A 15,501-nucleotide genomic window follows, 5' to 3' on the forward strand; every position below is an offset into this window, starting at 1 on the left:
AATATTTGTAGTAAAGAAAAAAAAATGTTTAGTAACTTAATCTAAAAAAAAAAAAACAGTCCTGTGCTACAGATAATATAATAACAAAAAAAACATGACACTATCGCTGAGCAACTTTAATCATTATCCTACCTTACAATAAATTGTATCAACTAACTTACACGTGGGTAGATACACAAAAACTTTATAAATATATACCCACCAAAATGTCACAAAACAATAAATGAAAACAAAACCAAAACAAAGTATAGTTATATAAATATGAAAAAGTATGTTATAAAAAAAAGTAAAAAACATGTAACGTGAAAACAGAAATTTGTTAAATAAATAGTGCACAACAGCGGGGACCCTGGGCCCCGAGACAGAGTAGCCGCAAACGAGCTGACAACATTCACAGGTAACTTATTTATTTCTAACTGGCCTCTTCGAACGAGACGCAACTCCTCTGCATTCCGTGGTTTTTGATGTAGTAGCGATGGTTTGAGGTGATGACGTGGCCAGTGTTGTAGGTGTAAAATCAGGAATATCATCCAGATCAGATAAACATTCAGCTCTGTTGCGCGATCCGTCCGGAGCGAGAATAAAAATGCAGCCATCGCGTGTCCAGCACTTACTGACTCCAAAACGCTCTCGAGCCGCCAGGAAAGCGTCATGCCGCTGTTTGGTTAAAAATTCAGACTCCGTAATTCCAGTTCCCTTCAACCTTGTTTTTGCAAACCATACCTTATCTCGAATAGCCACCTCACTAAATTTTACGACTATAGGCCTAGGTTTCTTGCCTGTGGATCGACCAAGCCGGTATGATGACTTAATACTAGTACTAGAGAAGTTCGGTAGGTTGAGATTTTCAGCGACGAGACTGGTGATGCGAGCTGAAACGTTCTCAGATTTGTCTTCGGGTACTCCATGAAAAAGTAACATCTTGCGCCGTGTTTTCATTTCCTGACGATCCATGATTCTACTCAGGAGCTCAACTTGGCACTGAAGCTCAGAGAGAGCAGTCAGGATGAATGTCTTGAAAGCATTAAAATCAGATGCCAATGAAGAGGAAGTTAACCGTGGTGAATTTCTTTCCAATTCCTGTTGAAACTCCTTCATCCGTTCATGGAACATTTTCGTCATCGCTGATAACTTAGTGGTCACTGAATCCATAGCGATATATCTTAAATAGGAATATAGTAGAATTTAAAGGAGATTGCTCGCAGGTGAGTGGTATTATTTAAACGCGATAAAAATTCATGAAAAAAGTTCAAATTACTATTATAACCAAATTATAACACTAAAAGTTTTAGCAGAGATTTTCAAACGTTGTTATCACTTCACACCTACCCGCTAAACTGTGCTTGACTAAACTCTACGTTGAAACCGTTTAAAAAAATATCGTAATATCTGGAATATAATTTTGTTGAATAATAGGACAGATTTTTATTCCATTTATATCTCTATTAATCGATAAAAAAAAAATTAAAGTTAATATTTCGATATCGAATATTTTCCAAATAAGTACAATTTTAAAAGCGATATTTTTCTTAGAAACTAAGAAATTTTAACGAACTATCTTCATCAAAGTAAACTAACATCATTAAGAAATACATAAAAAAATAATTAAAATGTTTAATTATTTTTAATACATTTTGTATTAAATAATAAAAATATAGTTTATATTACCACGCATCAAGCGCAATAAATCAGTCGAGCGCCAGCGGCCAGCGCTCTTAGAAGTAAGGTCCACGCCAAATTCTGCGCAGCCGTCTCTTTCGCTCACACGCGCCAAGCGCCTGTTGTTATAGTGTGATAAACCGCATTTGATACTTTCATAAAACTAAAAACATAATTATTACGAATATAACTGTAAAATAATATAATGATAATTTCTGTAAACAAATGTATTTAATTTTTTTTTCTCACATTATCAATACAAACAGGCATTTCAATCTGTTTGTCTTGGTATTTGTTAATGAATATGTTTGTCGGTGTCATTGAGTATATAAAAAAATTAAGACCGGCAAAATTTGATGGTCTGCTTTCATCCAAAACTATGCAACTCACATTCACACACAGATTTTCTGGGGTATAATAAAATGCAATTTTATTAATATCGTAAATATTAGATTCATTCGTAAACTCAAAAAACTAAAATAATTTAAAAAAAATGGTTTCATAAAATTGATATTTTATTCTTATTTTAAATTTATTGACTGTTGTAATATAACATATTTGAAATGTTTAACAAATTAACTATGTAAAAAACATTTTATACCATAGTTATTAATTTTATTATACATTACAAAAAGATTAAGATGGTTTTTTGGTTGTCACACTATACCAAGTAGCACAAAGATCGCGCCGCTCGTACGACTCGCGCGATGCGATCAAATTTACCTAAACTTGCAGAGCGAAAAATTGTGAAATGGCTCTTAAAACAAGTCGTTAATTTGTATATTTTTATACAAATTAGTATAAGGATTTAATAAAGTTGATTGGTTTTCATCTAGAATATTACATGAGTAAAAATAAAGAGTAATAATATCAATGTATATGTATATCTCATTACTTATTAAAATCACTTTCTTATAACTGTAATAGTATACTCCTTATTCTTACCTTATACAAATTTAACATTTGTAACAAGTTTATTAAATACACAAGAAAAAATATTTTTAGATGATTCTATACTACTTTTAAGATTTTTCACGTTTTGTAGTAGAAATATAGTAAATTTCTTAAAATAGTTGGTCACGATTATATTGTTTCAAATCATCTTTAAGATATTAATAACTTAAGTTAAATGGTGCAAATAGGGGAAGATTGGTTTAACACAGAATCACAAAAAATATTTTTTTTTTTCAAATATTTTTCATTGAACAAAGATATAAATAAGCCTCTGAATCTCAAAGGTATTTAAAGAAACATGTAAATATATGTATAGTTTGGGCCGCTCTTCCCCTTAGTGCTTTAATAAGAGTTCCTTTTTTAGAACTATTGGCATCTTTTAAAACATATATTAAATAGACTTATTTTATGGCAGTCATGTATTTTGTCTAGTCGTAAGAAAGTTTTAATTCGATATATTTATTAGAATAGTGAAGTGAATTAAAAAAATTATTCTCTCCTCTACAAGTTTCACACAAACAAAACATTTTGTTTACCTTTGTAACTTGTACAAGTATTCTTATATTCAACTAATGCGTATCTCAAAATGCAGTGCTAAAGTATATATTGAATTGTCTTTAGCATTACTTTGTTTGGTAATTGCTATATACGCTTTTAAATATTGCCATTTAGATTTAGTATTATTATTACTATGTTAATCATTATAATAAACATTTTTAAATTAATATACCTTGACGATATGACGTTTTTTAACAAGGCCAAGCCAGGTACTTCTAGAACATTGTGAATAAATTATAATATTTAATATAAACCGTTTGCTATATGAAATCTAGTGACGAAAATTGTTGAAAATGTTTATATTTAAATAAATATGTATTTTCCTTATCTGTACAACACTTTAAATCAGGTCATTTTATAATAAAGAGTTATAGACAGAATCATAGATATACAATTCTGTATAAATCTCCTCATTTGGAATATATCTTTGGGGTTATGGCCTTGTTTATGTATCAAAAGAATCGCTTATAACGTATTATATGTGATCTCTAGGTTAATTAAACATTTTATAGAAATGCTTATACTTTAATTAATGTGATGTTTTAATAAATCTACACTTGTATATTACGTACTTCATAAAATGTCATCTATTTTTTCATATATTTGAACTGTGGGTATAGTTCGCGTCATGTAAAAAGAACGCTGGCCTTGAAGCTGCGCAGAAGCGATTTATCGGTCTATTTGGTGGTATGGGGTAGCGGGACGGGAGTGTTTATCACGTGTCGCATGCTTGCCGGTGTGCTATTGGTTGGACAGTTGTGTCCAACCAATAGCACACCGGAAAGCATGCGACACGTGATAAATGTCGACACAAAATACTATCGCGTACAAGTTTTAAATTACGAAATAGTTTTACATAGAAAAGTGAGAAAAATAATTTATGACATATAATTCGCGTCATGTAAAAAGAACGCTGATTGTCAAAATGCGCAAAGGCGATTTACAGTGTTGCCAACTCTTGAAAAAACTTTTTCGTACTGTCCATTTTTTGGAACAGTCTTATTTGGTAAACAAACCACTGTCAATCGTAATTCACGTTTTTTTCCGCATTTATCACTCACTTTCACAACACATTAGCATACGGACACTTGTAAAACTCCATTTACTATTTATTTCACTGAAAAGCAAATATCAATTTATCATTTTAAACACATAAAAACTATTAAGATACTAATATCGAGAGTTCAGATAATTAATATTTTTGAATACGATATTTCAATAACTAAAAAATTTGTTATTGCTTTTGTTTGAAAAAAAATTGTAATTTTGTAAAGTGATAATTATTATACTTATTTAGTCCGAATTATTCACACTGGCATTTCTAGTATTTTTTAATGTACCTACCAATAACTATTATACGAAGCAGCGAGTGAAAGCCTAATTAAAAAATAAAACAGTAGTACTTTTGTGCGCGAGTATAACCATGCGCAAACGCACCCCCTCCAGTTTCTTTCAGCGTTCTTTTTACATGACGCGAACTATATATGAAATGATAATTAAAAGTATATACACATTTTTTTTTTTTTTTTTTTATTAAAACAAAATTAATTCTAGTAATAAATTTATTGTATTTTAAATATATTTAACAAATATTTATATTTTTGTACCACAAACTTCGAATTATCACAGCCCCTTTATTGTTACTTAGCTACTATCTCGACTACCTGTAATAGAATAAAATATTTATATTCATTGACATTTGTATAGGCACAAAAAACAACTTCTAATTATTCATTTAAACAATTGAAAAAACATATTGTTCTTATTATATTATACTCATATTTTTTCTACAACAAAGCAAAAAATCTGCGTAGCATGCAACTTAAAAGTAAAAGACAGTCTTTTCATAGAAAAACTTAATAAATCTAAATTCTACACATTTTAGATATAAAACAGAATCATTATTACTTGGTGTGCGTTCATCAATTTAGATCAAAAAATGAATTCCAATCTCCATGATAAGATTTTGAGGTAACTATCTTTTGTCGCCCATATTAAAATTGACAATGAATACTTGTAAAACTTTTATATTTTGTCATTCAAACCTTAAGTTTGAAGTTAGCTTAAAAAAATAAATACAACGTAAGTAGACGAAAAAAAATATACAAAGACACTAGTCGTCACTACTATTTTTGAAGGTTCACCTCGATTCCTCTGGGATGCCATCATCAGATCCTGGTTTTCTTATCATAGTACGGTGGTACTTGAGCGTTATAACGACGAAGTTATCCGCGAACATACATAAAAAATATATATACGATCGAATTTAGAAACCTCCTCCTTTGAAGTCGGTTAAAAAAAGTATAGGTTGCTCAGCAGTGGGAGGGTACAAACTCTAGCACATACTTTACTGTTAAAGCTCGACCGCCATTGAATGTAAGGGATAAGCTATGGCAGAAACTATAGATATGGAAGACCTTTTCATCGGGTCTGGCACAAAGTTATCAATATAAGCATCTTTTTTTGGCATCGCAGGAGAACTTATTTACGAGTGATATCCAGGATTCCCGGGTAGGCATTCCTAGACCGTATGTCGGCTTCAGCACTTGGGGGTGCAATACCGACCAAAACCCTGCGGGAGCCTTCAGCCGGTTTAATTGGAGAGTCCCGGATCTGCAGGCAACAGGATCCTCCATGGGGACTGTCCGGCTCACCTCTGAACAATCCCGACGACGCCGTGTCTAGCAGGACCGGGTTCCCATCCCGGCCCGACACGGGCACAGGGGCGTTACTGGGGGCGCATTAAGTAGCGCCTCCTACGCATCCCCGTTCGTCGCCTGCGGACTGAAGCCTCGTCGGCGTAGTCAGATCTTACGATCTCCTCGAGGAATAATGCACTTGGGTAACAAGTTTATTTCACGAACGTAGTATCAACGTCACTTTTGACAGAATGTGATCAGAAACCATGTCCCTTAACACTGGAATCCCTCAAGATAGTGCTCTCACCTACACTGTTTTTTCTGCATATCTATTATCTATGCTAATGACAGTGAGAGCCTTGCTTAATACACCTCTGAGGGAAGTCGGGAACATATTACAATTTATGTCTGAAACTGAGACCTCCTTGGGGTAAATAATGAACGAAGTACAATTCCGGGGTCCCATGGAGAGCAAAGCCAAAGTGGCTGCAAAAATCTAGAGATTCTGATTAGGGCGGGACAGTCCTTCGTATCAGAATATCAGTTTCTCCTTTACAAAGCTCAGGTCAGTATGGAACTACCTCATGTTTCTACCATCGCACCCGTGACGTGGCAGCGTGTGGAGAATCACAGAACTAGATGTCATCCACACCAATCGGATGTCTGATGACCTGATCTAATGGGGTGGACTTCTCGCTCATTTTTCTGCATACGTACAAACTGTCGAATTACTTTCTTCTGAGGCTTTCCGTGAGACATATTTTCCCTAAAGCCCCGCGACTCACTCGCACCTCCTTTAACATTAAAAATATCCATGCCAAATTATAAAAAAACAGGTAATTTAACCTGACTTGTCTCAAAGATTCATTCTTTCATACCTTCAAGGGGTAACGTTTTTAACATTCCTTTTAGCATTTTTTTTTTAAATACTCTCGAAATAAGAATCGAAACAAAACTAAAGAAAATACAGCGGCTTAGTCAACCGCGCGTCATACAATTTTTATTCAAAATTTTTTAGTCTTCAAAACTGAGGTAGGGCACAGCAGGAATTTTCTTCTCAAAATATGGAGCAGCCCGACTGGGGTAGTACCTCGACCTTACAGAAGACCACAGCTAAAAATACTGTTTTCAAGCAGTATTGTGTTCCTGTTGGTGAGTAAGGTGACCAGAGCTCCTGGGGGGGATTGGGGATTGAGTCGGCAACGCGCTTTCGATGCTTCTGGTACTGTAGGCGTCTATAAGCTACGGTAATCTCTTACCTTCAGGTGAGCCGTACGCTTGTTTGCCGACCTAGTGATATAAAAAAAACTGAAGCGTTTTGTCCATCGCTTCAGCCTGTTATATCCCACTGATGAGCATAGGCCTCTTTCCCCATGTAGGAGAAGGATAAGAGCTCAATCCACCACGCTGCTCCTATGCGGGTTGGCGGATATATACCCTAATATGATCACTATCAGGTGTACATGAACAACCGGGACGACGGCTTAACGTGCTCTCCGAGGCACGGTGGTGAAATCCACAAGGACTGCACAAACACCCAGACCATGGCAAACATCTGTATATGGCCAATACAAATGTTTGTCATGTGCGGGGAGCGAACCCGCAACCGCAACAGCCACAAACCAGTGCTGTGACCTTTGCACCAACGCGGCGTCAATCGATAGTGCTCATCACAACTTCAAACTAAATCGAAAAACTTCACTACTCAATCGATCTTTTCTTGAATCTTGATCTCTCGAAAAAATTTAACAGGATTTCTCTACATAATTTACAACGTAACGCAAGAGAGTTTTTATCAGATCTGTTATTGTTTTTTGTTATTCAATATTAAATGATAAATAAGCTATTATTTTTCGCCAATACCACGTTTTTCATCTTAAAAATTGATTACCAATTGCTGTTATTTTGTAATATTTCTGCGTAAGAATTTCACTCAATAGTTTTCAAAATTTTAGTTTAATGTGACATTCGTTTTAACAAATAGATTTTAACTATATCGTCAAAATTGTAACAAAATCGTATCGTTTTTGGCTGAATTAAAATTACCCCTCCTTAAGCGCACTTTATTTAAAAAGTTAATATTCTAACGTATAATTCGACAAATTCAAGTGTTAAATTTATTTATAATTTAATATTCCTATAATATTAAATTAATATTTAAGAGTACAATTATATGTATGTAACGGATTGAATGTAACAATACTTTGTTTACTCGAATTTAAAAACGCAAAAAAGCGCTGCTGATACTCTTATTTACCAAGTAGGTACACTAGCAGAAGTTTGAGGGCACACCAAAATAATACATCACAAAAATAAAGCATCGCAAAGTATAACATAATAAAGTACAAAAATAATTTATGGCCTCGCAGGTACAATAAAAGAGAGAGATCTGATAGATAAAGTCGAGTGTAATGATGAAACTAAAAATGTCATATCCAGCTGTTACCATTATTGAATACCGTTATATCCAGTTCCGGATTAAGGTAACTTGATGCCCTAAGCAATTGATTAAATAGCTTATAGACTAATCCAGGATTGGTTATATCAGATAGCTTTATCAGCAGCCGATGTAACAGGCCCTAAGCGATTTTTAAAAATTATTTTTATAAATACATCTGTTTATTTATTATGAAATATTTCAGTTATATATATATATATTTTTTTTTTGTTTTTTTTGTTTCAGCCAACAGTCAATTTTTGACACATCGTTCATTGTTAAAAGATAAGTAAAATCGCACGTTAATTATAGTCTTCATTTTCGTTAGTAACTTAAAAATAACGTACCATTTAGTTTTTTTCGTAGACAGAGAGCCTTTTCTTCGTTTCTGCGGAGGTTCTAATGAATTCCTCTTGCATTTTATTTTGTGCTGCCTCGACCAGCGTGTCTATGTCTTCTTTTTTCAAACCTTCCGTCTCGATCAACGGCATTATCGTTATGATTAGTTCACCTAAAATAGAAATTAAATTATTCATTTAGTATATTACAAAAATTTCAAAGTAGCATGAGTGAATTCGCCAATTTTTTTTTTAAATTTAAATTTACATAAAAGTAGAAAGAGAGAATTTTTAGACGCTTTATTTAAAGTTGATTGCTTAAATAACTCATTAAAAGCTTATTTTAAATATTACTGCTTATAATAATAAACATGATTAAAATGTGGAACATCTAGGAAGTAAACAACCGCTCTGGTGTTGTAGTACGAATAGTCGCCTAAAACACCGAGGTTTTCCGGGTTCAATTCCTGCTCGAAGTGGATATTTGAGTTTATACAAATATTTATTTCCAGTCTGGTTGCTAGTCCATGTGAGTACTGTCGGTCCCTGTTGTTGTTGTTGTTATCGTAAATACCTGATAGCAATCGTTACTCATAGTAGGGAACACATCCGCCAACTCGCAGTGGAGCAGCGTGGTAAAACCTCATAGGTCGGCTAGTCTCTAATATAATTGTAACAGTTTTTCATACTTAGGTAAAAAAACAAACTTATAATCAGGTACTACAATGATCGATTATGATAGTAAGAACAGGATCTCTTATTAAGATATAAGTGACGAATCGATTATCTATACCAATAAATAAAATTTTAGTGTCTCTTTGTATTATTGAAATACCGCTTTTTAGTAAATTCATATGGATGTGATACACGGTACATATACCAAAATAACATTTTTTACAATTTTTGTCAATGTTTGTTCCGGCTATTCTCTGAAACGGCTGGACCGATTTCACTGGCAGATAACTAATATAGTCAGAAGTACCTAACTTCGGCTACTTTTATTTTAAAAAGAAATATTTAATTATCTTTAAATCATTTAAAATCAACATTCTTATTTCTCCGTTTCACATGGAAAATGACCAGATAAAATATTTGCTTGTATCATTTTTTTAATTAGAATCGTATACACCTACTCTTAAACATGATAAGCGTTCTGATCTGTTCAACCTTATTTTTACCTAAATTTATATTATTTTGTTGATAATTATCGTCTCTTTTTACTTTTAATTTAAATCATTATGCTTATATTGAGTTAATGAGATAACTTTTGTGTTCTGAATAGGTTTTGAGTTGCTTGTTGCCACAATTTGTAATGTTAGAGACATGATACACCAGGGATTCTGGACTCGATCCCCCACACACACACATGTATATTTACTACATACATATACATTTTTTGACTTATCAAACTTCTTATCTAAGATAAGAAGTTTTGTGATACCGATACCTGATACCGTTTTGTGTTTTGTATAAGCTTCTTGGTTTTTACCAATAATTAAGATTTTTGACACGGTCGCATAATCGCATCCGCCGTCCGAATCATTCCACAGAGTAATATTTTAACAATTCACTTTGAATTTTTCGTTTGTGCGTTCTTGTTATTAGTGAAAATATGAATATATTAGTGATGAATAGGTTTACTTGTGAAATAGGTAACGGAGATTTTTTTTTTATTCGGTTCACAAATTGAATGATACAATATAAAAAAAATTTATGTATGTAACAATTTGAAAGGTGTACAATGTTCACTCTAATTACAGTGAACACAGCATGCAAGTTGAGATGTGTGTTTGATGAAAGTTAGTAGTTAGTAGTGCATCCAAATTCAACACTTTCGCTCGACTACGGATAAATTAAAAATTGTTCAGGCGTATCGATTTAAGATATAAAAAACAATGACGTTAAAATCTTTCATTTATTAATAAAAAAACAAGTACTTTCATTCAATTTCGCATTTTCAGCATACAACTTCGTAACTATTTATTAGTGTTATCAATGATTTCCTACGTTTGACACAAACGAAATTATCAGAATGCCGGCCTTATGAGGTCACTATGTCTATCCAGTAACTGATTTCAAATCGGGATTTGTTTAATAAGTATCAGTTGGTTGCGTGTATGTTACATGTATTTGTATGCCTACATTATTAGTATAAATTCACTTTACGTGTCCAATAATTTACTTGTCTGTCCTTGAAATTATCTAAAAGCCCCTATTCCCAACAAAATTGAAATTAATTAAGAAACAATTTCGAGAAAGTAAGTGCAGTGTGGCTATTCATATTTTTTTGACTGCCTACCCTGTCTAAAAACTTTATGCACCCCACTGATACCTACATACATACAACCCAAGCTAATAAAAGCGTGGTAATAAATAAATAATGAAATGTAATTTCTTTATTCTTGATGTAATTTTTATGCCTCAAAATATCTTAAACGTGTTCCTGTCAATTTGATGGCAAAAATTTTACAAGCACAAAATTTGTTTTTCGGGTTTTGATTATAATTATATAACATAAAAAAGTATCCCAGCGCTTACGGAAATTCTGTATGGTAAAATAGGATATTGTTTCGTATTATTGAAAGTACCTAAAATGACAAATTAAGACTATTCACTAAATTACACGATGTGATTGAGAGCTAGTTTTGCAAGCAATTTTGGTAATTTTAACGCGCGAAAGGTCAACCATAAATGTCGTACATGTAATGAATAAAATTAGGGTAATACAATGATTATCAACTACTTTAGCCCCTTTATATAAATATTATCAATTTATACGCTAACGAAGCCGCGGGAAACTGCTAGTATTATATTATTAATTTTCAGTGATTAATTAATTTTAAAATAGTCATAAAATCATTAGTATTTTAGGATCTCTGTATTTCATCCCCTGTGAATGAATAACTGGAAATGAATGAATCTTTTTTTGAATATATGAACCTGGATTTAATCGGTTTAAAAATTCTATGATGGTTTTTTTCTTAGTTGGAAACAAACCTGATCCAAATCTGTGCCGCTTAGAATCCAAGAAATGATATTTCGACACCACGACCGGCAGTATTGGCGCCCCCGCATCCAACGCTACGTGGAATGCACCTTTCCTGAATGGCAGCAATTTTTCTCCCGAATGACGCGTGCCTTCAGGAAACAGTAATAACTTGCGCTGTAACGGTAATGATAATGGTTTAATGAACAATAAGTACTAGTCTATTATAAAGTGGAACAATATATAACTTAACCACGCAGCTCCAATCTCAGTTAGCAGATATGTTCCCTACTATGAGTGACAATCGCTATCAGATATTTATGATCGATGGCTCAAAGTGCTATCCGATGCACGGGGAGTTACACAAGGATAGACGTTACAACCGGAAAGAAATATTTGTAAAAATTCAAGGTCGGTATTTTAGGCGAATACACGCACCACTTCACCAGAGCGGTTGTCATCGTCACAAAAAGCTAAATTTACTAGAATTAAGTACCTAAGTGCGATCGTCTATATACATTTCTATTGTACTCAAAAATTAAAGAGGATTTATTTTTACCCAAAAATGTTTCATCCGTTGTTTTATTGAAATTACAGTCAAACAAGGTTAAGATGATATCACTATTGTAATCTAGAGATTATGAGAACGATATCAACACTTTATTACGAAATATCCCAAAAAACTAGGCCTAGACCGCATTTTGCTGAAAATTTTCTTTCAGACAAATTTATTTTCGGAAGATGCTAAAAGTTATAGCAATTTCTTATTGGATCTACATAAATTGAACCCCCTCAATATGCAAAAAGTGTAAGAACCAACTGGATCGGCTATAATACTTAAAGTATAGACCGAATGCAATTTTAACAGTTCCAGCAAACCCTGCCAACCAAATAAAGGTATAGTTATATAGTATAGTATAAATAGTTCAAGGACCACATCCAGAAACGGTGTCATTAAAATGATGTATTTTATTTATTCAACAAATAAAATGGCAATGAATCTAAGTATAGGCCACTCTATTTGTATAATTCCATATGCAACGTTACATGAAATCATCACTTAACGTGTATTATCTTACGATAAAATATTTCATAAACAAATGGTCAGGTTCATTTAACATGTTTATACGAAATTTTGATTAACAACCATCACGATATTCATTATATGTTTTGATATAATTATGTCAATAATATGATTTGTTCACTGTGTAAAAAACGCAAATAAAAAAAACTGGGTAACTAGTGGGGGTAACGTCAGGGAAAGAGGTTCTGTAATATGCATAGGGTTTTGTCCATATTTTTTGAAATAAAACTAGAATCAACTTAATATTGTATGAAAAAAGACTGCAAACTGAGTCTACGCAAAAACTTGACTTACATCTAATAAAAGTAATGAACTATTGTGCTTAATTTCACCAGACTGCGGCAAAGCTAAGTATGTAAATTCGTCAAAATTATTTTTAAAAATGCATAAGTCAAGCCGTACTATTAGGACTAGATGGCTCCGGCTTGCTTCGTATTTAGTATCGTATCCAAGAACTAGTAACATACTTGTATAAAATACAAAATTATTTACATACAATAAAGTGACAAAGTTGCTGACACCAAAAATTATATGCGGACAGTGATGATTCTACTGCTGACGATATTCAATCGGATTGAGTAATTAAATAAGGATCGACGAACTTATTTTGGAGCACACTTGAAAGTAGGACAAAACTTTAAACAGATGATGTCTATTATACATAAATTGCATATCAGCAATAACATTTCCTATTAAATTTAGATATATTTATTTTGCGCAGAGTTTACACACAGTCAGTATGTTTTTGTACAATTACGTAAATGTTTTGATTAATCCGTTATTTTTTTAAATAAAAATAAGACAAGATAATATTTTTATAAGATGGCTTAAATTACCATAAAGTGGGTAAAGAGATAAAAATAATAAAAACCTAGAGATATAAATAGATAATATATGTAATATCGATAACTTTTTTTTTAAATCAAAAATCAATTGTTTTTATATATATATATATATATATATATATATATATATATATATATATTATTTATTCAAATGTTTTAGTAACTAAAACAGTTTGGATTCACCAAAACATTGTTTCAACGATAAAGAATTTCAAAATCATAATTTCAAAATAGACCGTATCATAATGAAAACAGGAATCAGTAACAAGCAAACGTCGCCTATCCGTTTTACGAAATTATTATATCCATAAAGGTACGATTTAAAACGCCTAAAACTACATTTACACTGTTTATAGCAAACACTAAACAGAGCTGTTTCTGGTGAATATACCTATTCTTCTATTTGCGTAGTCATTAAATCCATATCTATCTGTATAATCGCATCCCGGAAGGTTACGGTGTCGTCACTTTAACGTGCTATGTAAACTAGAAAATATTTACTTGTCCTAATGTCGTTAAACATGACCAACTTACATAATAATCATTACAAAACAATTTTTAGCACGTTTGTCTATTACAAGTGTAAACTATCAATTAGTACATGAATAATTTGTATCTAATTATCTCAAACATAAAATGTTCCACTTTACTGTTAAGCATACGAAAACTGCACTCGCGTCTGATGAAGGGTTCTTACCTTTTTTTTTCCTCTAAAATAGCCATAAACTTAATCTCACACCTCTAACCCCTATAGTAAGGAAATAATAGGGGTAACAACCATGCACGTAATTTTTTTCTCAGTATCTATTTAAGATATCTTCATGAAATTAAAACTATATACTAATTATATATTTTTTTAGATTTTTTGCTATATTAGAAACTGTAAAAAATCGTCTCGTCGTCGTTTAAATCGTCGACAGAAATAAATAGGCATATTTTTTTCACTTAATAGTTTGAATTATTATTATTATTATTATTTTGTTTGATCTATTTTATTTTACGGTATTTGTTATTTTCTAAAACACTAAATTTCTTATATACTTTTATGTACTTAATTAGAAACCAATCAACAAAATTAAACAAAAATCAAGAACTAGAAAATATATATAAAATTTAACATTTTTTTTTTTCAAATTGTGTTGCTCCTAACTTCGTTCCTACCTTGTGTCCCATGACACCATATAATTTTTATTTTTTTAATTTGTAGTTTCCTACGATCCCGCATTAGCGATGACGTCCCATCCGCAAAAATACATTATTCGCTATAAATAAATATATATTATTGCGGATATGAATGCGAATATTCGCAGCGATCCTAATATGAAGTAATTCGAAGTCCAAGTCCAAAGTTCTTACCTCAATAAACACAAGTAAATAAGTATTATTCATCATGAACAGACGGATAAACTATTTAAATTATTAAATTACGTACAATTTCATTGTTCAGTATTTTTACTCATGTTAAGATAAATAGGTAACTATTATGGGTTGACATGCGTCATCTGCGAGGTTAAAGGATAAATGAGTGCCAAGACATCTACAGGAAAACACGTTTAAAATATTTTGTGTTTAAAAAATCGACATTGACACTATTGATTGCGGACTATAGTCAAGGTTTTTTCTAAAACAAGTTCTTTCATCACTGATGATAATTATATACAAACACATGTCACAAGCTTTCTTTAAGACATTACAACTTGTAATTTACAAGTGTTAAAGAGATCTATATTATTATAATAACATAACACAATTGATAATTATCAATTACCCAAAAACCACGTCATGAAATGATTCTTACTTTGGTTCGTATTTAAAAAGCTTTTATTTAACTTACAATATACCTATGCATGTATGTATGTTCGGGTGGAATCTTGCAACTCAATTTTGAAGTATTTATCTTAAACAGAGCAGCCGAAATTTTGTATACCTACAGGCTACACGTTTAGTTTCGATGAAAATGCATGGCTGACTCTGTAACGTCATTCTAAATCCAACATAGCA

General features: G+C 32.2%; 1 protein-coding gene across 1 annotated transcript in view; it reads right to left on the reverse strand.

Moving 5' to 3' along the window:
* Positions 1-4,715: 4,715 nt before the first annotated feature.
* LOC123665285 (1-acyl-sn-glycerol-3-phosphate acyltransferase alpha) overlaps positions 4,716-15,501 on the reverse strand; it is a 28,987-nt gene continuing 18,201 nt past the window's right edge. Inside the window, exons 6-8 of the mRNA XM_045599611.1 lie at positions 11,583-11,748; positions 8,595-8,758; positions 4,716-4,835 (exon numbers count right to left, since the gene is read on the reverse strand). Coding sequence (XP_045455567.1) covers positions 8,598-8,758; positions 11,583-11,748 — 327 coding nt within the window. The 3' untranslated portion in view covers positions 4,716-4,835; positions 8,595-8,597. The remainder of the gene's footprint in view (positions 4,836-8,594; positions 8,759-11,582; positions 11,749-15,501) is intronic.

Source organism: Melitaea cinxia, chromosome 2 (genome assembly GCF_905220565.1).
Source record: "Melitaea cinxia chromosome 2, ilMelCinx1.1, whole genome shotgun sequence".
NCBI lineage: Eukaryota > Metazoa > Arthropoda > Insecta > Lepidoptera > Nymphalidae > Melitaea > Melitaea cinxia.